This window comes from Babylonia areolata, chromosome 21, assembly GCF_041734735.1.
Source record: "Babylonia areolata isolate BAREFJ2019XMU chromosome 21, ASM4173473v1, whole genome shotgun sequence".
Lineage (NCBI taxonomy): Eukaryota > Metazoa > Mollusca > Gastropoda > Neogastropoda > Buccinidae > Babylonia > Babylonia areolata.
In genome coordinates this window covers 46,084,717-46,108,284 of record NC_134896.1, presented here as the reverse complement: position 1 = coordinate 46,108,284, position 23,568 = coordinate 46,084,717, and the positions used below count along the sequence as shown (strand labels likewise).

The 23,568-nt window shown below is 40.0% G+C and overlaps 1 protein-coding gene across 2 annotated transcripts; it reads right to left on the bottom strand.

Annotated features, from left to right (window-relative positions):
* Nucleotides 1-229: 229 nt before the first annotated feature.
* On the bottom strand, nt 230-17,608 carry LOC143296191 (uncharacterized). 2 transcript variants are annotated; one of them, XM_076608001.1, is made up of 10 exons: nt 16,471-16,607; nt 14,589-14,841; nt 13,411-13,525; nt 9,609-9,740; nt 6,568-6,761; nt 4,987-5,063; nt 4,435-4,473; nt 3,582-3,728; nt 2,780-2,896; nt 230-979 (listed from the first exon to the last, which is right to left on the bottom strand). In XM_076608001.1, exons 1-10 carry the CDS (start codon nt 16,555-16,557, stop codon nt 779-781), a joined length of 1,362 nt encoding a protein of 453 aa, XP_076464116.1. In that variant the 5' UTR covers nt 16,558-16,607; the 3' UTR covers nt 230-778. The 2 variants fall into 2 exon arrangements, with proteins under 2 accessions (XP_076464116.1, XP_076464117.1); XM_076608002.1 differs by lacking the exon at nt 16,471-16,607 and adding an exon at nt 17,412-17,608 and having other exon boundaries at nt 231-979.
* Nucleotides 17,609-23,568: the final 5,960 nt, after the last annotated feature.

Genomic DNA, 23,568 nt, shown 5'->3' with positions numbered 1-23,568 from the left:
GTGTTTACATACCATGATACATATCACTTCATTCTGTGCAGTGTTTACATACCATGATACATATCACTTCATTCTGTACTGTGTTAACATACCATGATACATATCACTTCATTCTGTGCAGTGTTTACATACCATGATACATATCACTTCATTCTGTACTGTGTTAACATACCATGATACATATCACTTCATTCTGTGCAGTGTTTACATACCATGATACATATCACTTCATTCTGTGCAGTGTTTACATACCATGATACATATCACTTCATTCTGTACTGTGTTTACATACCATGATACATATCACTTCATTCTGTGCAGTGTTTACATACCATGATACATATCACTTCATTCTGTACTGTGTTAACATACCATGATACATATCACTTCATTCTGTGCAGTGTTTACATACCATGATACATATCACTTCATTCTGTACTGTGTTTACAAACCATGATACATATCACTTCATTCTGTGCTGTGTTTATATACCATGATTTATATGTCACTTCTTCTGTGCTTTGCATACTGTGACACATATCACTTCATCTGTGCTGTGTTTACATATACCATGATACATATCACTTCATTCTGTACTGTGCTTATGTACCAGGATTTATATGTTATTTCTTTTATGCTATGTTTACAAACTATGACACATATCACTTCATTTGTGCTGTATTTACAAACTATGATACCTATAATCTCATTTTGTGCCATTACAATATGGCTGTTGCTACTCCTGTTCGTTGCACTTCAGATGAGCATTCAAAGGCTGCTATGACAATGTGGTGTAGTCTTGCCCAGTCAGGCGTGGACACAACACCAGGTGGATCTTACAGGCCCGGCGGTCATAGTTGTCCACTGACCCATCGCAGCGGCAGCGAAACTGCACAAAGCTGGCGTTCATCTCCTTGGATTCTACAAAGTGTTCATTGCCGCCGATCACGCCGCATGTTGCTGACATCACCATGTTGTCCTGAACACACAATCATAAGGTTATTTCAGGGCTTTGTGGGACACACTGTCAGACAGACGCAGCAAAACACACACACACACAATCACACACACACACACACACACACACACACACACTGTTAGTCTAATATTCCTATCAATTGTGAAATGTTTTGTATATGCTTGTGTTGGCAAGGATTTTGCACTAATTGGGGGAACATGTACATGTGGGTGGGATGGGCATGGTGTAATTCTGTCCGAGAATTTGTATTCAGTGGTGTGTGTGTGTGTGTGCGTGCGTGTGTGTGAAATGGAAATGCAATTTTGTATTTCTTTATCACAGTATTCTTGTATATATATATATATATATGCATTTTGTTGTTGTTGTTGCTCTTCTTCTGCTTGTTTCTCTCTCTCTCTCTCTCTCTCTCTCTCTCTCTCTCTCTCTCTCCCCTAAAGTTTTTCTTCAATTTTTTTTTTTTTTTCTTTTTCTTTTTTTTCATTTTTTCCCCTTCTCTTTAATTATTATTATTTTCATTGATGGCTTGATGTAAAAAAGCAATTGTTGCTTATTCAATTTACCATCATGAAATAAAATCTTGACTTGACTTGACTTGACTTGACACACACACACACACACACACACACACATGCACTCACACATGCACCAACGCACGCAGACACATACATACACACACACACACACTAAGGCCACATTTCCCATATCCAGTTCATTACAACACCACCCACCTTCCAACTCCCACTTCATCCCCAACCCACTTTCCTTGTTCATTGTTTACTCTCAGTCTTAGTAAACAGACATAATATCAATGAACAACAACACAGCAAAATGAGGTAGAATGATGTCACACTGACACAGCAACCCTAAAATAATATATCAAAACAATATGTCAAACAGACACAACATAGTAACAAGGATATATAACAGAATGATGTCAAACAGACACAACATAGTGACAAGGATATATAACAGAATGATGTCAAACAGACACAACATAGTGACAAGGATATATAACAGAATGATGTCAAACAGACACAACATAGTGACAAGGATATATAACAGAATGATGTCAAACAGACACAACATAGTAACAAGGATATATAACAGAATGATGTCAAACAGACACAACATAGTGACAAGGATATATAACAGAATGATGTCAAACAGACACAACATAGTGACAAGGATATATAACAGAATGATGTCAAACAGACACAACATAGTAACAAGGATATATAACAGAATGATGTCAAACAGACACAACATAGTAACAAGGAAAAATAACAGAATGATGTCAAACAGACACAACATAGTGACAAGGATATATAACAGAATGATGTCAAACAGACACAACATAGTGACAAGGATATATAACAGAATGATGTCAAACAGACACAACATAGTAACAAGGATATATAACAGAATGATGTCAAACACAAACAACATAGTGACATGGAGGACATATAAAAGAATCATGTCAAATAACACAACACAGTGATAGGGATATCTAACAGAATGATGTCAAATAGACGCAACACAGTGACAGGTATATACAACAGAATGATGTCTTAACACAGCATAGTGATGGGGATATATTACAGAGTGATGTCAAATGACAAAGAATTGAGTTGGGGATATATTATAGAATGACTGCAAATGACAAAGCATAGTGACGGGAATATAAAACAAAATGATGTCAACTAGACGCAGCAAAGCGATGGGGATATATAACAGAATGAAGCCAGTCACAGCACAGTAATGGAGATGTGTAAAGAATGACAAAGTACTGAAACAGCTGACCCTCAGGATGTCTGTGGACGGCTGCCAAGGAGTGGTGGAGTAAGGCCCCGGTAATGCCTGGTACGTAGTGCTCTTGGTGTAGAAACACAAGCTCAAGTTGCCCACGCCTGGAGGACCCTGGAGACCAACTCTTCTTGTTACCATGCTGTGTGCCATAAATATGACCCTGTTACTTCATGTGTTACTGTTACGATGATATATATCATAAATGAGGCTCTACTTCAGGCACTGCTGTTATCATGATACACATAATAAAACGGCCCTATTACTTCATCCAGTATCATTACAACTGACTTACTCTGTGAGTGTTATAAATTCATGCATAAAATGAAGACCAGATGGAAATGAAAACTGAAATGGATGACAGTTACTTTTGCCTCAACTGTAATGGAAGATAGCCCAATAATCCAGAAGTAATTCAGTTGTTGATGTGATATTTAGTAATGTCTCTACAGCATTGTAACTTTGGGGGAAAGAAGCAAAGAAAAAAACTTGTGGACACAGAAGGTGAAATTTAAAACTGAGAACACTCCAGTGCTATTTCACCTTCAGTCGTGGGTGTCAAAGAAGGACACTTCAACAGAAACTGCTGAACAGGAGTCTGACTCCAGCTCACATTGACTGAAGATGCTAACAGCTAGTTCGTATACAATGCTAAAAGTTACCCTGCTGAAGTCAACAATATGAAATTCAATGTACACTGAGAAACTTGAATGCGGTTCTTGCAGATTCACAAAAAGAATCAAGAACATAGTTCATCCAGACTCAGGTCATTTTTTTTTTAACAAAACACGGGGTTCACCTGAGGTCCTGGTGTCAGACTGATGTTGGAAATCTGCTGGCGCAGGTCAGAGGTCACTTCATGGAACTGTTCATTGTAGGTCCACACACTGCTGTTGAGCCGTGACAATGTGTCAATCATGGAGGCTGCCAGTGATGCATCAGGAGCCTGCACCGTCAATGGTTGGTATTTATCATAACATTCACCAAATAATGCAAATATATGTACAGTGTAATTTAACAGGTAACACAATAACACCAAAGAATGCAAATATATATACAATATAAGTGAATAGGTAAAATAGTAACACCAAATCATAATATACACCAAATAATGCAAATATATGTACAGTAAAATTCAAAGGTAACACAGTAACACAAAAGAATGCAAATACATATCGAATACAAATTAAGTGAACAGGTGACATAGTAACACCAAATAATGGAAATAAATGTACAGTATATGTTAATAGGTGTAACAGGTGACTCACAGATGAAGTAGCATGTGGGAAAGAAGTGAAGGAGTACTGACATACAATGTCAGAAAGTATGGGAGATAGAGGAGCAAAAAAACAAAAACAGCAAAAATGCACATTATACTTTATAATCACATCTGTATACAAATGTATGATAAACACACACACACACACACATATTATATATATATATATATACATATATATATATATGTATATATAAAACTAAAAAGTTGAAACAACTGATTCAAATCCAACATAAAAATAACGACAACAAGATTTTTTCTTACCGTATAAATAACATCAATGACAATAGAATTTTATCAATGATAATAAAATAAGTGATGTTGAAAGGAAACATAAAGTAAAAGCAAGTGGGAGTAAAAATTGAACGCTTACCGACTCATTTGTTGGAAAAATCTGTAACAATTCTTGATTCTGAAAAAAAGAAAAGAAAATGGTTTGTGCAACACTGACAATAGTCTTTATACTGTGACAAGTCTACTTTGATGACATACTGTGAGTTAATGTATACCTGTACACCCATGGCAATGAAGAGGTTGTCCCTGGCACAATTCTGAAGAAGTATTATCATTAATCGTAAAACAAATACACTTAAGATAGAAAGAAAAGGTGGCACTGTACTGTAGCTACATGCCATCCCTACGGAGTACAACCCAAATTTTACATAGATAAATCTGTTGTGATAAAAAAAACCAAACAAATATAATGCAAGAAACCAATGTTCTTAAATGGTTCCGAAAAGGCTATGATCTATGCCAATGCACTGATGATAAAAAAAAAAAGCCATCTGCAGGACGCACGCACACGCACACACTCACACACATACACACGTTTTCCCTCTCTGCAGCTCCTCAGCAACTGATCAACAGTCCAGTGAAACAGTCAAAGCACACACAGAACAGAAAGAAACACAAGACAGACATCTACCTGTTTCATCAGTTTTCCGTAACCCGTCTCCAGCAGCTGAAGTCTGTTCTCCTGGCCATGCACACGGGATGTCAACCCTGAACAAGGCACATCAAGGGAGACAAAACTGACCACTGCACACTTCACATGAAAGATCAGTTATAAGCATTCTGCCAATAAAATTGAGTGCCCTCTTCTGCTCCCTTCAATATGTTCCCACAAACTATTGATACCATCCACATTCTGAGTTTCTGTCTAAAAACTGTTGCAGTCCCAAGTGTCTATTATCTCTGGCTGGTGTTGTCATAACAATTAATATTGATGTGTATTGATGTTTGTATGTTACGTGCAGTAAATATGGAGTAAGCTGGATGTTCATATTCCATTGTGTTGTTATCAAAATTAATTTGTTAAAGAAATACCTTCTACACACAAAAACCCCCCACAAATAAATAAGATGCCACCATAGATGCTGTTTTCACCACCTATAACATATAGGACCTTTTGGACTAATGTAAATGAATGCCTTCACACCGAGTACAAGCAGCCTTTTTATGCAATAGTTCATATTTTGAATGAGTGAGATCTGTCAAAAATACTTCTGCCAAATAAGACAGCTGAATTATAAATAGAAACTGAGTATGACTGTGCGCTTGATTTCGTTGGAAAAAGACTGAGTGAAGACCAATACTAGGAAAAGTTTCCAGGTGACACATCTAAATGCAAGAGGGTTAAAGAGGCTTGACACCATATACACAGTACAGCTGATGCACTGTTACTTTCTATCCAGTGATGGGAAGCACAAAGCAGCACTGGCTGCATTCACACTGAACACTCTGGACAGGGTTATACTTATAGTTACTCACCAGTCTTCTTTTATTCAGTCTGCTCAAGGAGAAACACTTGACAAACCCAAGACAATTTTTTTCCAAACTACACATCAGTCATTCTAACTTGCCCTCTGGAAATTCTGTGCTATAAGTTTTCTCTTTTCTATTGTTCTCTTTGTTTCTGCATTTTTCCCTTCCTTCACAACTGTCTGCATTTTCTGCATTGCCGGTCCATTTCCCTTTCTTTTTTTCAGCCAGTCTTAACATCTTTTATCTTTTTCCCCCTGCAGACTATCAGTACTATCTGTGCTGTTTTGCTCTTGCAATAATTGTTAACACTGGAATGGTCACTAGCTGTCCATTCTTAAGTGTTATCTGCGGCCTTTATGTGCATTTTTGTATGGCTTTGAAGTGTTGTTTTTTGTTGTTGGTTTTTTTTATCCTTTTTCACATTTTTTTGTAATCTGGGGATGATCAATTATGTGGAAGGGCTAACATCCTCAGCACAGAATAGTCTACTGGCCTTAAAGAGCTAAATGGTTAAGATGTCTTGAACTGTGTTATTTTGCAGGTTTTTTTTTCCAGGTGTGACAGTTTTGTGTTATACTTTTCTACTTGGGCAGTCTTGATATGGTCCTCTGGCTTAACTATGAGCAAAAATGTCCAATACAAAGTCATTCTAACTTGGAACCAGCACAAAGATGACCATGACAATCAACAATTCTCACCTGGAACCAGCACAAAGATGACCATGACAATCAACAATTCTCACCTGGAACCAGCATGAAGAGAATGTAGGCCAGGACACAGAGCAGGAAGATGACCATGACAATCAGAGCGACACAGGAACACCACAGGTAGCGAAGCTGTCTCTGTGCTGAGGACTGCGTTTTGCAGTGACACGTCTGAGCGTAAAGCCGGGTTGCTGAGTGTTCAAGGGCCTCATACATGGGGTTCACCCTGCGTCTGAAAACAACACATCCTTCTTCCCTGATGTGTCTTCAATCTACACCATTTCAAAACAACACATCCTTCTTCCCTGATGTGTCTTCAATCTACACCATTTCAAAACAACACATCCTTCTTCCCTGATGTGTCTTCAATCTACACCATTTCAAAACAACACATCTTTCTTCCATGATGTGTCTTCAATCTACACCATTTCAAAACAACACATCCTTCTTCCATGATGTGTCTTCAATCTACACCATTTCAAAACAACACATCCTTCTTCCATGATGTGTCTTCAATCTACACCATTTCAAAACAACACATCCTTCTTCCATGATGTGTCACAATTTTAAAACAGCATGTTTTTCTCCCCTGATGTATCACCGTTTTAAAACAATGTGTCTTTCTTCTCTGATGTGTCATCATTTTAAAACATGTTTTTCTTCCCTGTTGTGTCATCATTTCAAAACAACATGCTATTCTTCCCTGAAGTGTCACCATTTTAAAGCAACATGTCTTTCTTCCCTGATGTGTCATCATTATTAAACAACACATCTTTCTTCCTGATGCGTCATCATCTTAAATAACATGTCTTTTTTCCGACACATCCTTCTTCCCTGATGTGTCGTCACGAATATTAAACGACACATCCTTCTTCCCTGATGTGTCATCACTTTAAAACATGCTATGCGTCACTATTTTAAAACAACATGTCTTTCTTCCCTGATGTGTCATCTTCAAAACAAATCTTTCTTCCCTGATGTGTCACCATTTTAAACAATATGTTTCTCTACACAGCTTTCTTCCTGGTGTGTCATCATTTTAAGCCTTTCACTTCCAACTGCAGACATATCCGCACTTTGGGGGTGACTGCATTATCAACAGTCCAGCCAGTAACTTGAATACGCGAACTTCCTTGATATGGTGACTGCATGTTCGAAGCAGTATCTCAGCAAGTTTTGGCTTGATTTTGATGTGGTTATTTTTGCGTTTTGCTACCCAAAAAGTGGTCGAGTGTGTCAACATGACTGCTAGAATGTATGGCACAGGAGAGGTAGAATTTTGTTTGATTTTCCACAGAGTTGATGATAGCAAAGTTCTACAAAAATGATGTTGTTGCTGGTCAGTTGAAGTGATTCTGGTTCTTTTGATGATGGTTACATGTTACAAGGTACATCAACAGGAAGTGGGTATAGAAAAAACCCAATATTTCATCTAGAAACCTTCATTTGGGGGTTTTCATTTACTATGAAACCCTCCAGATGATAGCTTCAAGCCGAAATATTATTGAAAGACAGTTTTTGTGTTGCAATATTGTGTGATAGTGTCTGTAGGTAAGTGGGTGGGAGGAGGTGTGTGTGGGTGTGAGTGATTATGGATAGTATTTATGTTCAAAATGACATGATAGTGAAGGAAAACAAAATGATTGCACTTGGTTGTTGTGTCCAATACATTTGCAAACATCTTGGCACCGTTCCACCCATAAAATAAACAGACTTGAATTTTCTCTTCTTTTTTCCAAAATGTTTTGTTTTATTTTGTTTTCTAAAAGTCTGAGTTATCTTCCTCTGGTTGGATGTTATCTCCTCCTGTCAAACTGAACACATGGTAATTATATTCTCCATTCACTTTCCTTGAATTAAAAGAAAGCATATACTTTTACATACTTTAGAGCATTATCTTGATTTTTTTTTTTAGAGGCTGGTGATTTTTTAAAAAATCAGAAATAGTTCTGTAAGTCAAAGAGCTAAAACAACATGATTTTTCTTCCCTGATGTGTCATCATTTAAAAAATAAAATTTTCCTGATGTATCTTCTAACTTTAACCTTTTAACCATTGACCGGCCTGCTCCGTTAAATCAAAAGAGCTCTCAGAGCCTTCTGTGACGTCTTTCTCCACTGATTGCTGTTGACAGGCTCATGGAAGGTTCATAAAAGTGGTTTTCTCCTCCCCTTTTCCAGCTCACTGAGTCACACAGTTCTTGCAAAATTGCTGTGGTTTTTTTTTCTACCAATAATTGAAACTGGCCTTCTTCAGTATGGTGACAACACAACAGTTTTGAACTCCCAATCTTTTTAAGTATTCACAGAAATTATGAATGATGCGAAGTGTGATAAAGAAAATTAGTACAATGATTAAGATGATAATTCTGATGAAGTAAAGACTGAGGCTTATTGCTCCTTTTTGATTTGTTTCTGTATTGGGTGCTAGTGCATTTGTTTGTGGATATATTTTGCAAAATATTATAAACATATAATAATTTAAATAAATACTCAACAAATCATAAAGTGAGTCATTTTGTTTTATATTCATGTGAAAGTAAAACTTATTAAGTATCAGTTGGTGTTATTTCACGCTTAAGTTCTGTCAAACAGAAGCTATAGTAGTTTAAGTAAAGTACTGATACAGCTTTTTTTCCTCGGCATATTTAATACAGCTGACGTAAAAAAATTGTCAGGAACAAAGGGGTCAAAACAACATGTCTTTGTTCCCTGATGTATTTTCTATCTACATCATTTTTTTTTTTCAATGTCTTTCTGCCCTGACTATCTTCTATCTACGGCATTTTAGAACAACACGTCTTTCTTCCCTGATATATCTTCTATATACATCATTTTAAAACAACACATCTTTCTTTCCTGGTGTGTCTTCTATCTACACCATTTTAGAACATGCCTTTCTTCCCTGATGTATCTTCTATCTTCACCATTTTAGAACAATACATCTTTCTTTCTCTACCAAAGACAAAGAGACATTCACAAGTATGACCTTAAAGCATTACCTGTTCCACCTTCTGAGACAGAAACAATATCGGAAATACTATGCACAATACAAAAAGTTAAAATATTTACAAGTCTGACCTTAAAGCATTACTGGTTGCCTCTTCTGAGTCAGAAACAACATCGCCCGAGTATGGCACTGTCGTTGCTGAAGAGACCCCTGATGAAGTGCTTTCCCCTCGTGTATTATTGTTTAGATGGTCAACAGGTTGTCTGAAACAAAGTACACACGTCAACAGATATCTGAAACACAGTACACATGTCAATAATCAACAGATGTCTGAAACACAGTACACGTGTCAACAGGATGTCTCAAACACAATACACATATCAATAATCAACAGATGTTTGAAATAAAGTACACATGTCAACATGTCTGAAACACAGAACACCTCAACAGGATGTCTGAAACACAGTACACATGTCAACAGATGTCTGAAACACAGTACACATGTTGACAGGATGTCTGAAACACAGTACACATGCCAACAGATGTCTGAAACACAGTACACACATCACCAGGATGTATGAAACACAGTACACACATCACCAGGATGTATGGAACAAATTACACATGAAACCAGGTTGCCTTTAAAACACAGTAAATACAACACCAACATGTCTGAAACACAGTACACAATACACCAACACGTCTGACATACAGAGCACACGACAGACACGTGCATCACTGGTACAGACCCTATCTGTGTAATGCATTCAGTCAACAACTAACCAAGAGTGATCAGTTCCCATCTTGGAAATTTAGTACACTTCAGCACAACCAGTGACAAATAGCCTGCGAGAATGATCATACTTTTCAAATGCCTTTTTTTTTTTTTTTATAAGAATGTTTCTTGCAGCAAACTGCACTTTGCTGGCAGCAGCTGATATTGTGAATGCCACAAAATCCCATCCATCTACCCCCACCAACACCCACTCACCCTTGTGCATGTTTCCTTGTCTTCCTGTTATTGTGGTCCATGGTTGGTATACATCAAACTTTCAAAGTTCTCCCTCTGTCTCTCTCTTTCATACACACACATGCACACAAGCATACACACTTCCATTAATTTATGATGTCGTTTGAATTAATTTCCAGAATATGTGACACAATATGTGAAAACCCGGCTAAAATCACAGCCAGCTATTCTTAGCCATGTACAAAAACATGTCATTAGGGTCTGTCACGGCTCATTGGCGATCATTGCATGTGTTCATGTGCAACTCTTTTCCATCCCTTCTCCCACTTTCTCTCCCACCCCCCTCTCTCTCTCCCTTCTCCCCCCCCCCCCCCCACCCCCGCCCCCTCCATCTCTCTCCTTCACCTCTCTCTCTCCTTCGTGCGTATGCACGTGCATATCTGGGGATATGCGTGTGACATGTCCCTTCTCGTGAACATTTTTTTTTTTTTTTTAACTCTGAGCCAAGTTCATAAATCTATGAAGTTAGCAGAGAAAGATTCCTCTGGGCTGTTCATGCCCAGCTATGAGGAGAGATGGGTCGCTGTTCAGTGTGTGTGCTGTTGGGTGCCATCAGTGAAGTTGTGGGGCATTTCCCTTGTCACTCCCTTCTTCAGTTTTGGTCTGTGTGGGTCTGTTTCACCCTGGGCCAGTGGTGTGCCTATTTACCTGGTGACAGGTGAGGGAGCCTGTGTTTGTCTTCATAATATTAATTTAGTTATGTGACTTGTGACTTTTGGTGTTATCAAAGTGAAATGGGTATGGGTGCTTGTAAGGTTGGAGTGATCGTTTCTTTTTTATTGGAAATATTTTAAATCTAGTATTCTTTTACTTCTAAATATTTGGGGGGAATCAGTAAAGTTGTTGTGTTTAGGTGTATCATTTTGCCAAAAATTCAGCTCGGGTTATTGTTTCAGTTGTTTTGGGTTGGGTTTTTTTTTTTGTGGGGGGGGGGGGGGGGGGGTTGGTATGAAAAAATGTCTGATTACAGTTTGTAAATTTTCCCGAATATTTTTGTGAGATGAGATGTAATTGCAATGTAGCCTGACTAGTGCTGTTTCTATTATTCGGAACTAGTGGATACTGAAATATTGTTATTGCCGTTTATAGTTAGTCACAATGGCTGCTTTGGATTGTGCGTTTGTTTAACCCTTTTATTATTTGGGAAAGCTATAATGAACGGTTCAGATATTTTTCACAGTGATAGCTTTTGGATGCTGGTGGGTTATGCAAAAGGTTCTCCACTTGCTTCCTTGTCTTGTTAAATGAATACTGCTTAAGGAAGGGATGGGAGGGGGATGGTATACTCTTTTACAACCGGTAAAAAACAACAATATAGTCTACAGAGACAGTGGGTTGTTACAGATTTTTCCTGTGTTTCCCTCCCTTCAGTGCCACTGCCTTTGACGGATCTCTAGGACACAAGTCTGGAACGGTCCTCGTTCCCCTTCTACCGTGTCCATCCCAAAACTTCCTCACTCCCGTTCCCACTCCCGCTCCCACTCCACACTTCCAATGTACCCTTTCCCATTTTACCATTGTCCCTCTCGCCCCGACCAGCTTCAGCCATTGAATCAACAAGCGTTGTCCGTCTTCAGCTGTCAGTATGAGTCTGAACTCTGGCAGCATGGTTGAGCAGAACTGGTGCTGCAGCTGACTGTGAAGTATGCCAATTATTATTGTGCTGTGGTTAGACACAGGTTTTTTGTTTTTTTTAATGCTTTGTTTTGTGGCGTTTATTTATTTATGTATTCTTGCATGACCACAGTAAAACAACGAGCTGAACTCTTCTGTGTCTCTGTGTTTGTGTTGTCAGGACGTTAGCTAGTCTGGGAAGGGGTGGGGGAACATGGGCAACCCCTTACGGGTTGTGACAGGGTCAAAGTAATGAAAACTGATATTTTTACAAATTTCACATCTTCAGGTCTTATCTTTGCTGTCGGTAAGTATTTTAGCATAAAACTGCCTGAAACTGTAGTGTTTTTAATATTTTCAGGTGCATGTGCTGTTGGCGCTGCTGCACACATTCGTCAATTAAGGTTCAATGTTCAGTACATTTGACTGCAGGCTTTTCTGAAATTATGTAGCCTATGATGTAGCAATACACTTAATGACTGCAGTTAGAAAACATTATTTTGATCTGGGATTTAAAGCCAGAGTTCAAATGATTCATCAGCATTATCAGATTAAGGGAAATATTTTTGTTCAAACACAAATGCAGCCTTCGTCTCTGATCTGAACATTCACTGTCACCGTTGACTCTGCTCTCTCGTGGCATGACATCACTTCTCCACTCGCCATTCTTAACTTCATTTGAGTACAGAGAGAAAATATGAAATTCCCTGTGCTTTAATTTTTTTTTTTTTTTTTTTTTTTTTTTTTTTTTATAGCATTAGAAATCTACATTAATGTCAGTTACTTAATTCTGAATCTTTTGACACCACATACATATTCAAGATAATTCCTGTTCTAAAGTTACAGGCAGGCAATTGTTGTTTTTTTCATAAGCTGATTTCTCCATGTGTTATTTTCAGGCACACCAACTCTGAAAAAAATATAGAAAAAAAATTATGATATATAGACCAATTCCGTTTTTTGTGTGTTAATCTGTGGGTTTTTTTAACTTCCTGAAAGTACAAAAGTCAAAAATTATAAATTCCGACTTGAGCTTGGTTTTCACGCACTACATCACATATGCATATCAACCAGAAATCTGAGCATGAATAAAACTATTTCAGCAAATGTTCGTACATGCAGGACATGACATATGTTGTGATAACAAAGAATACGATTCAACACAGTACAACACAATGCATTTACTGATAACTAAAACAGCCAACATCTATATATATATATACACAAAAGCCATAGCTCTAGGGAAAATAAATAAATAAACAAATATAAAGACATCTTCTTTCACCTACTCTGATTCCACCCGAACATCTTTGGGATCAATGTATTCATACAGTGTAGAACCACGAGGATTTGCAGTGGACACTGTACTTGGAGTTGCTGTCGAAGGAGAATCTGCTTCAATCCCTACATAAACAAGATAAAAAGTAATGCAATTCTTTGGTCAGATGTATGAATCTTAAAACAAAACAAAAAAACATTAAAGTTCAGTACACATGTACTGCAAAACCTTTTCCGAATGTCCTAAAATTCTGTTTTGCCCATATTTAACAAAAAGACCGCAAATATATATATATACATTATCATGATGGTATTACTATCAAGCCCTATTATTCACAAACACATGAATAACATCTCACATGGACTTAAAATATGCACACATAGACAGGACATTGAAACATGCTTTGAAGGTGACAGAAATATAACAGATTAATGTTTAAAATTTCAATAAAAGCAACATGAATATTTTGCAAATATTTTTCAGGACTGCTAAAGACTGCTTTTTGTACTCATAATAGACAGCAAATAATGTCCAATAAATTTACCTAGACACACACACACACACACACACACACAAAAGATCTGCAAAACAAGGCAAAAATCATTTTTATTGAAACCGCTGTTCATTAAATATAATGACATAAATATATGCAAATGGGTAAGGTTTGTTTTGTTTCAATATTTTAGTCTACTACTGTACTGGCAGACTATCCTGTACACAATTTCTAATAAAAATTTCATCCCTGCCACTCTAATTGTATCATCTTCCCACCCTCCACCAACACAAAAAAACAAACAACAACAACAAAAAGTGTGTGTGTGTGTGTGTGTGTGTGTGTGTGTGTGTGTGATGTAGAATACAAAAAATCATGTGACAACATTTCATTTTATTTGGGGGCAGCAGATCCCAAGCAAATTTCGACTAATCAAGCTCACTCAAACTCAACATTTCTGACACAACTTCTTGATATTATTATGCATTCTCGAAATGCTGAAGTTACAATAACAGATCTAAATAACTGATAGATAATTGCAAACAAAGTAAACAGAAAAAAAGAAGACAAAAGCAAACTTTTCAAGGGCACTTTCATGGCAGACTAATCAAATGAAATGAAAAGAAAAAACTGACAAGTTGTAATTTTAGACTAACTGCAACACATCACAACACAAAGACCAGAAAAGAAGATACCTGAATCAGCTCTGAATGGTGGATTTGCATGACGTGGCCCCAAGGGCTGTGATGACAGGGGCTGTGAAAAACTGGCAGGAAAAGCAGGAAGCTGTGGAGCCAGGGAGGGTGTGGGGCTGGTAGGGGTCAAGTAAGTACTCAGGGGCTGGTTGCTGTAGGAAGCCACGGCTCCTGAAGGGGAAGTGCTGAAGGACACATTGCCACTCAACCGTGAACTGTCCATGCATGTGTAACCTTCCTCCATGCTCTCCACCTGTGCAGACAGTTTATAACCCAAATTATACAAAATGACACCTGCACTTTAATCTCCACATGTACAGACTTCATCACAGTGCATAAGACGCTAAACACAGACAGCACGAGTTTGAGTTATAGAACTTAGAAGATGACAAAGAAAAGAGTGAGGCTGAAAAATGACTAATCTGAAATAGACTTTCACTATCTGGAACTGTGTAGAATCAGCTCTATCCGCCACTATCACTCAACCGATGCAACCAAGACACTTGGATGCTCTCTGGTTCTCTCAAGATTGGATTACTGCAACTCTCTTTTGGCCAGCCTTCCCAAATATCTATTAGACACACTCCAACGAATTCAGAATAACGATGGCAGACTCATTTGCAGAGCTTTTAAATTTGACCATGTTTCTCCTCTCCTTCAGTCTCTCCACTGGTTGCCTGTTTCTGATCAAATAGACTATAAGCTATCCACTCTGACCTTTTCTGCAGTCAACGGATCTGGCCCCAAGTATCTTTCTGAACTCCTACACATCTATACCCTGTCTCACCAGCTCCGTTCTTCCTCTGATACTTGACTTCTCAGGATACCTCACGTCAGAAGTAAAACCTATGGACACAGATCGTTTTCTTTTCAATCGCTAAAGACATGGAACAAACTCCCTGATAACCTCCGTCATTCTGATTCCCTTGCATCTTTTAAATCTTGTCTCAAAACTCACCTTTTCCCTCAGCAATAAGTTCAATTGTGGCAGGTCCACTTCCTTTGTGTTAGCTGTGCTTGACTATGTGTGTATACATATGTATGTGTACATAACTACATGCATGTATATGAATGTGTATTGTGTGTGCGTGTGTTTATGTAAGTTTGTGCCTGCCTATGTGTGTGTATGTGTTAGGGTTGCTGTTAGATACACATGTATGTTAAAATGCAAGTATACATTGTGTGTGTGTGTGTGTGTGTGTGTGTGTGTGTGTGCGTGTGTGTGTGTAGTCACATTTTGGTGTGTGTATATATAACATTGATGTAATGTTTTATGTTAACAAAAGTGTTTTTGTACAGCACCTAGAGCAGATTTCTGGATAGTGTGCTATATAAGTATCCATTATTATTATTATTATTAATACACTCTGCGTATGCACATGAACACACACCAGTACCCATAAACCCCCATCTGGAAACCCATCATTCCATCCACATCCCTCTCTCTTCTCCCCAACAATGGCAACATACACTGTCTCTCTGTCATATGTAGATAAATGGACTATCATCAAAGGGACCAAAGTAAGAATAAGGCTGTGCTCCCAGTTGCACACACACACACACACACACACACACACACACACACACACAGTGAAAGAAAAGAAGATGGTCTGACATGTTTCCAAGCAATTCTGAACATGAAAACCACGTTCTGGGGATCTTTAAGATTAGAGCACTTTTGCAAAGTCATTTCCATGTCATAAAAACTGTTTACATGTCTGTACTTGTTTTCATCCTGGAGTTTTTCTCTATTTAAAACCCCCAAAACAAAAACAAAATTGCTCCAGCAAAGAATCTGTATAATTCTAATGTTACACTGTTTTTGAACATATATCAAAATATACATATGTACCACTACTAGTGAAAACACATTCAGACTCACCATGTGAGAGTTTATGGGAGAAAAAAGAAAGAAAAAAAGATGAATCATACACACATAAAAACATAAAAAAGAAGAAAAAATCAGCATGTTCTGCTTTTCAAGTAAAGAACACAAACATTTCTTTCAAAATGTCGCATTTTATTTTTATAGACACTGTAACAGAGTTTAACTTTTAAGCTACAGCATAACAACACTGATACCTCAATGTCTTAAAGCTTGTAATCAATTTATCATGAATAATTATATCATTTTTTCTATACCACTGTCTGCGGCCACACCAGCACAGGTATAGGATTACACTGACATAATAACAAGATTCTTGTTCAATGGAAGCTATCAGATGTATCAGACAACAACAAAAAGTTGAATGATGACCTGCTGGCTAACAGGTATCACACGGTATCAACAGCAGATCACACGGTATTTCCGTTCACTTAACGTTCACAATGTGTGGCTTGTCTAGACTATCTAGGCTTGTCTAGACTATCTACTGTGACTGAGTCAGACAATCTGTCACTGACCTAAGTACTTCGCTTCCGTGCTCGGTTTGTCGACACGGTGCAAAGGTTCTCCGTTTGTGAATCCTTTCTCTTTAGTTTCACCGAGTTATCTTGTCAGAGTTGTCTGCTGAGACAAACATCCCATTGTTTTGGGATGGTTAAATGGATGCTGTTCCCCTGTGACCTCTTGTTTGGAATACTCACACATACATTTTATCATATCAGATTTGTAACATTACTTCTTATGGAGCACATGTGGCATTATCGCCCAACCATTTTTTATCACTCCACTCATTTTAATTCAACTATGATGAGGCGCTCCTCAGTTTCCAATACCATAATATTTCACCTACACACTTTTTTTTTAATACAAAAAATAGCATCGGATTGAAACTATGTCAAAATCAACCACAACTGAAACTTTTATGTGTATCAACTTACCAAAAGAAAAAGTTAGCGAACTTCTCTCGAAGGAAAACAATAACAGCACATCAGTCCGACAGAGTTATCGCCCACTCATTTCACAGAGAGCGCTGGTGCTCCAACCAGTGAGATGAATCCGTGGACACAGCATATGTGTTTGCGTTTGTCGTTTCCGATTGAACGATTTCCTGTCCCTGGTTTAACAGTAAAACAACGATGATCTTAGGCACTTTGTGAAAATTAAATTCATTGAATATTAATATAATTCAGTAAAGTGGTTTCAGTTTCACAAGGCGTGACTGCGTTCGGACAAATCCATATACGCTTGAGAAGTTGACGTCAATCGTGGTGCATTGTGGGACAGGATGCCATTTTGCCGGTCAGGCGCAACGAACGGAAACGAAACCGAAACTACGTGACGCGGTGCTAAACCACGATGGTCTCCACAAAGATATTGAGCAATACCACTCACTTGCTGCATTTTCGGCTGTAGTAGCCAAGTATGCAATACTGGCTCCAGACCCACTGAGTATTGTTTTTAACGATATCTCATTGTTAAAACAACAGCGGAAGCAGGTTGAAGAAGTCACAGAACAAAGGATGCAGGCATGTTTCACAGCAATCCAGCGCACCACAGTGACGTTTGCAAATACCAGTGAAAATTTACGTGTTTGTTCAAGGCATTTCCGTGAAGATAACAATGCTGTTACCTGTGAAATAAAGTGAATTCTCAAGTGTTCGCCCCAATTAAATACACTAGTTTTCATTACATGTGTTGAAATTTTGGCTTACATGATTATTTCTGGTGAATTCCGACCTGCATTCAGATGAAGGCCCACAATCTGTTGGCTTATCATATGGAGTTAGCCAAACTTATTTTATTTATCTGTGTCTGTTAGTTTCATTGATCAGTCTTGACCTGTGTCTGTTACTGTTCCATCAGTCTTGACCTGTTTGTTAGTTTCATCAGTCACGTCCCTGGTTCCCTTCTGATGAACAAAGGAGAGATGATGAACAAAGGAGAGATGATTAATGTGGGCATTGGTTGTTGCTTTTCAGTGTCATTGTGGATCAGCATCTTATCCCTATTGGTTGTTGCTTTTCAGTGTCATTGTGGATCAGCATCTTATCCCTATGATGTGAAATTTACCCTGTACGCAGTGTGTGTGTGCAGAGTAAGTGTGTGTGTTTGTTTTGTGCTGTGATAGTGTGGGTGTGTATGTGTGCTTGACCTGTTGGCTCACATAACTTGAAACCAGCCTCCCCACCCAACTCATACATAAGTCACACAAGCAAGATACATGCACACACTCTCTCCCCTTCCATCTCTAACACAACACACACTCACACACAGTGGAACACGTTCACAAACTCACACACACACACACAGTGAATCATTCACACACAGTAACACACTAGACATACCATTCAGAAACAAACACACGCTCACAAACCATGGATCTAAATTTTGTTTAGATCAGTGCATACAAGCACACCGTGGCAGCACACTAACAGAACATGTGTGTGCACATACTTTTTTTTCCGTCTTAGTGAAGAGGCGTAAAATCGAAGAAGAAACACACACACACACATAGCAAAAGTGACATACGCAGACACAATCACTCTCAACTAAATCGTACTGGTCAAAGCCATTCACAAAGCTAAGTTTATTGATGTATGGACATCTTGCCTCAAGATCAAACTTGTCAACGTTCTTCCTATTTTCATTTGCTTTTCTATTTTACACTTGTTAATTGATCAAGAGCACGAGATGTTTGAGCAAGTCGGATCGTAGAATCAACTAAAGTGCTGTTGAAGCAGACTGAAATGAAGGGAAATAACTGACAATCCTAGTTTCATGATGTCATCACTCGTTCCCTGTACCACATCCGCTAGACAGATGCCTGACCAGCAGCATAACCCAACGCGCTTAGGCCTTGAGTGCATGCTTTTATATTTGTGTCTTGACGTTGTATCGAGTTGGGCAAAGGCAGGGGATGTCTGACCCGACCCTCACAGACTCTGTCTGTAGCAGAGTCATCTACCTCTGATGTTTCGTGTAAATGTCCAGCTGTATTTCGGATGCAATGCTACGTGTCATTCACAGTACGAGCTATTATTTGAATACTCTATTTAGAGGTTTGTAGCAGGGAAACAAGTTAGGGATAGGGTGCCGTGATAGATCTGAAGTTGATGGACAGGAGTGGAGCTTTGTACACACTCCTGCACTAGGTCGACCATCATTGTGGTCCTGCCAGATACGAAATCACTATCCTTATTAAGTATATGGGTTCATAACTGTCAATGATTTGTCCTAGTTTGTTTTTGATCAATGTGTTGTCCTCTATGTCAAGTTGTAGCTTGTATTGTATGATGTTTACTATTCGAGCGGCGTACCCCGAGTTTTATGAGATTATGGGACACAATGACAATTTGCAGGAATGGGAGTTGAGTCACAGGAACCACACTGACAAGACACAGTGGAACCAACCCCTTCCAGATCACTTTGTTTATACCTGAGTCAAAATACTTAAGAAAGCCGTTTGATTGTGCACTTCATGCACATGAAAGGACATGTGCCGATGTTGTACTTGTCCATTGTTTCCGAAAGCTGGCATTTTATTGGCCGTTGTCACTGACACATCTGGTTCGGAGCCACTCCGAACATGGCGAATGACCTTCTCACCATCTCATCCGCTAATGGCTTGGCTGGACGTGGTTTTCATCTCGGTCACGATGGGTATTTTGAGAAATAGTCTGCAATCAGGAGGAAGTTGCGGCCTTCAATTTCAAACAGGTCTGTTCCTAATTTTCTCCAAGGGCTGTTGGGAATGTCATGGGGAAGAAGGGGGCTCACGCTGGTTTGCACTCGTGAATTCTTGGCAGGTTGTGCATGATCTGACTACTTGCTCAATGTCTCTGGAGATGTTTGGCCAGTACGCACATTCTTTGGCCAGGAGTCGCGTCTTCTCTAGGCCTTGGTGAGATTGATGGAGTTGTTTCAGTACATCCTGCTGGAGAACCTTGGGTATGATTACCTCCTGTCCTTTGAAGATGATCCCATCTTCTATTGCTAGCTCGTCTCTGAATGACCAGTATGGTCTGACATCTGTGGGGAGTGCTTTAATGTTGTCTGGCCACCCGTGAACTATGGTCTCCATCAGGCTGTTCAGCACAGGATCGGTCTTGGTGGTTTCACGTAGCTGGTATAGCTTCTTGGGTGTGAAGCTTATGAAGTCGTACTGACAGAAACCAATCTCGTCCTCGGAGAGGTCTAGGCCGTCCACACGGATGTCGAGATCAATGGATGCCTTGTCCGCCTGGGATGGGAGTCTTGACAGCGTGTCTGCGAGGGTCATGGATTTCCCGCTGCGGTATTCCACCTCATAGTCGTATCCCTGGATCTTTTGTAGCATGCGCTGGAGACGTGGTGGGGCTTTGAGCAGTGGCTTCTGTACTATCATCTCGAGCGGTTTGTGATCCGAGATCACCTTGAAAGGCCTCCCGTAGAGGTATGTATGGAACCGTGTGATTCCAAAGACCACCGCGAGCATCTCACGGTCGATGTTTGGGTAGTTGCTTTGTGTGGAGTCAAGTGACTTCGATGCGAAGGCAACCGGATACCCATCCTGAATGATGGCTGCACCCAGGCCCTTCATGGAACTGTCGACCTCCAGCACAGTCGGTTTCTTCGGGTCATAGAACTTGAGGCATGTGGTTGATGACACCAGTTTCTTGAGGTTGTTGAAGCAGTGGATGAGGTCTTCTGACATGATGAATGGCACGTCTTTTTTCAACAGCTCCCTCAGCGGCTGTGACTCCTTGCTGAAATTTGGGATGAACGTCGACAGATACGTCATCATGCCGAGGAATCTCTGTAAGTCTTCTTTGTTTTCAGGGATTGGCATGCTCTGAATGCCCTGGATTTTGGCCGGATCTGGGCGAATCCCGTCTTTGGAGTATATATTCCCAAAGAAGGAGATCTCTTCCTTGCGTATGTCGCACTTTTCTGAATTGAAAACGAGCCCACACTGTTTGGCTCTTTCCATCAAGCGCCTGAGGTTGTCGTCGTGCTCCTGCACATTCTTGCCATGCACGCACACATCGTCTGTGATGCCAGTCACGCCTGGAAGGTCTTCCAGGATCTCGTCCATTCTTGCTTGAAAAATGTCTTGCGATACACGCAGTCCAAAAGGGAGTCGTTTCCAACAATAACGACCAAAGGGCGTTCGGAACGTGGTCAACAGTTGGTTTGGTTCGTCGAGGTGAACTGACCAGTATCCTGCCTTGGCGTCCATCTTGCTGAATACTGACGATCCAGTGAATTTGGGATTGATCTCTTCTAGCGTAGGGATTTTGTGGGGACATCGCTTCAATGCTGCATTGAGCTTCTGGGGATCAATACAGATACGGAGAGAGCCATCTTTTTTCACTGAGTAGGCTAGGCTGGAGCACCAGTCTGTGTGCTCTTTGACCTTACGGATGACTCCCTGCTTAACCATTTTCTCCAGCTCTGCTTTTAGCTGTTCTTCAAGGTGCACTGAACATTTCCTTGGGGGATCGATGGAGGGTTCTGCTCCCGGTTTGGTGTATAGCTGGGCTGGGTTTTGGAAGTCCCCAAGAGTGTCAAACTGGCCTGGGTAAGCCTGCTTTAGGCTTTCAATTGATGAAACGTCTGTTGTGCTGATTTCGCTGCAGTTGATAGTCACCAACCTCAACTTCTCACAGGTAGGCAGACCGATGATGCATGGGCCTTCTACGTCTACCACGTAGAACTTGGCTTTAGTGAGCTTGCCCTTGTGACTGAGCTCAAGCTCGAGGCTACCATGGCAAGGAATCTTCTGCCCGTTGTATGCCGTCAGTCTTGTGTTCTTGACAGGTGTGATAATTTTGGATGGATCACGTTTTCCATACAGCTTCCTGTATGTCTGTAGAGTTAGAGTGTTACCAGATGCCCCAGTGTCAATTTTCAGCTTAATTGGTATCTTGCCCATCTTTCCTGGGGCTATGACATCCATCGTTGTGAAAGCTTCACTACGGACGCTGGAAATGTTGATTGTGTCATGCTGAATGTTGTCGTCATCACTTGTGTCTTCAGTCTCCGACGCCATGTCGTGAATTTTCTTTCTGCCTTTGGTTTTCTTTTTGCTATCACTGTTTTGTATGCGGGCCAGGTCTTCTCTCTTTCTCTGTCTGCATGCTCGTCGCCAATGTCCTTTCTTTCCACAATGGTGACAGGTGCTGTCGAACGCTGGGCATTTCCGTGGATCATGGGAAGTATTACAATTCCCACATGACCTGGTTTTCCGTACGTGCTTGTCGCTAAGCAGGTCAAGCTTGTGTTCCCCTGTGCTAGGGTTGAGTTGCTGAAGCTTGCTGCGTCCGGCAACTATGGCTTGGTATCGTCTGCCTTCAGCAAGAGCGTCGGCCAGCTTGTACCCTTTTGCCTTTCCCAGCAGGTCGCGTTGGAAGTCCTCAAGTGGAGTGGATGCTATAATCAGTTCTATCAGTCTCTCTTCCATCTCTGTTTGGTCAAACTCGCACTTCATGGCCAGAGTGCGCACTCGCAGGATGAAATCATCCAGAGTTTCATCCTCGCGTTGCCGACACTCCATCAGATGTAAGCGGTGGACTCTGAAGTTGATCTTGGGCTTGAGTTGGGATTCGAAGAACTCCCACAGCTTGTCTGGTTTGCGTTTGTCCTCCTCTGACAGGCCGGACACTTGCAGTCGTCTGGTGCCCTCGTCACCGATGCCGCGCAAGATCTTGAGCGCTTTTTTGTTATCGTTCTCGATCTCTTCGTCTTCACAGTATACGGAGATATTGCTTTTGAACAATTGTAAAGCTTCCTCGTGATTGTCAGTAGCCCAATTCATTTGAGGTATGCGTGCAGCAGCCATGATTGTGTAATGTGTATGGCTGCAAGAGAGATATTTACGTCTGTTTGATGTGTCACCAGTCTGTCTCGTGTCGTGTGGGTTACTCTTTGGCGATAAAAGACGTCATAGCAGCGCTGTTTACCGTCATCGTTATGTCGCGTCGAGATATCGCAGCTATACAAACTGTTCTTGTTTTGTGCATTGACCTAAACAATGGCGATTTAGCGTCTTTTTCGTCTTCTTCAAAAGTTTATGTTTACTTGCGGTTAGAAGCGTTGAACTGCCAGTATCCCACC

What these genes read in the sequence shown, in the direction of transcription:
- LOC143296191 (XM_076608001.1), bottom strand. Translation starts at nt 16,557, where the DNA reads ATGCTGATTTTTTCTTCTTTTTTATGTTTTTATGTGTGTATGATTCAT. An exon ending in TCTCTTCATGCTGGTTCCAG is followed by an intron (nt 5,064 to 6,567) that starts GTGAGAATTGTT and finishes TGCCTTGTTCAG; the next exon opens with GGTTGACATCCCGTGTGCAT. An exon ending in GTCTGACACCAGGACCTCAG is followed by an intron (nt 2,897 to 3,581) that starts GTGAACCCCGTG and finishes GTTGGTCTCCAG; the next exon opens with GGTCCTCCAGGCGTGGGCAA.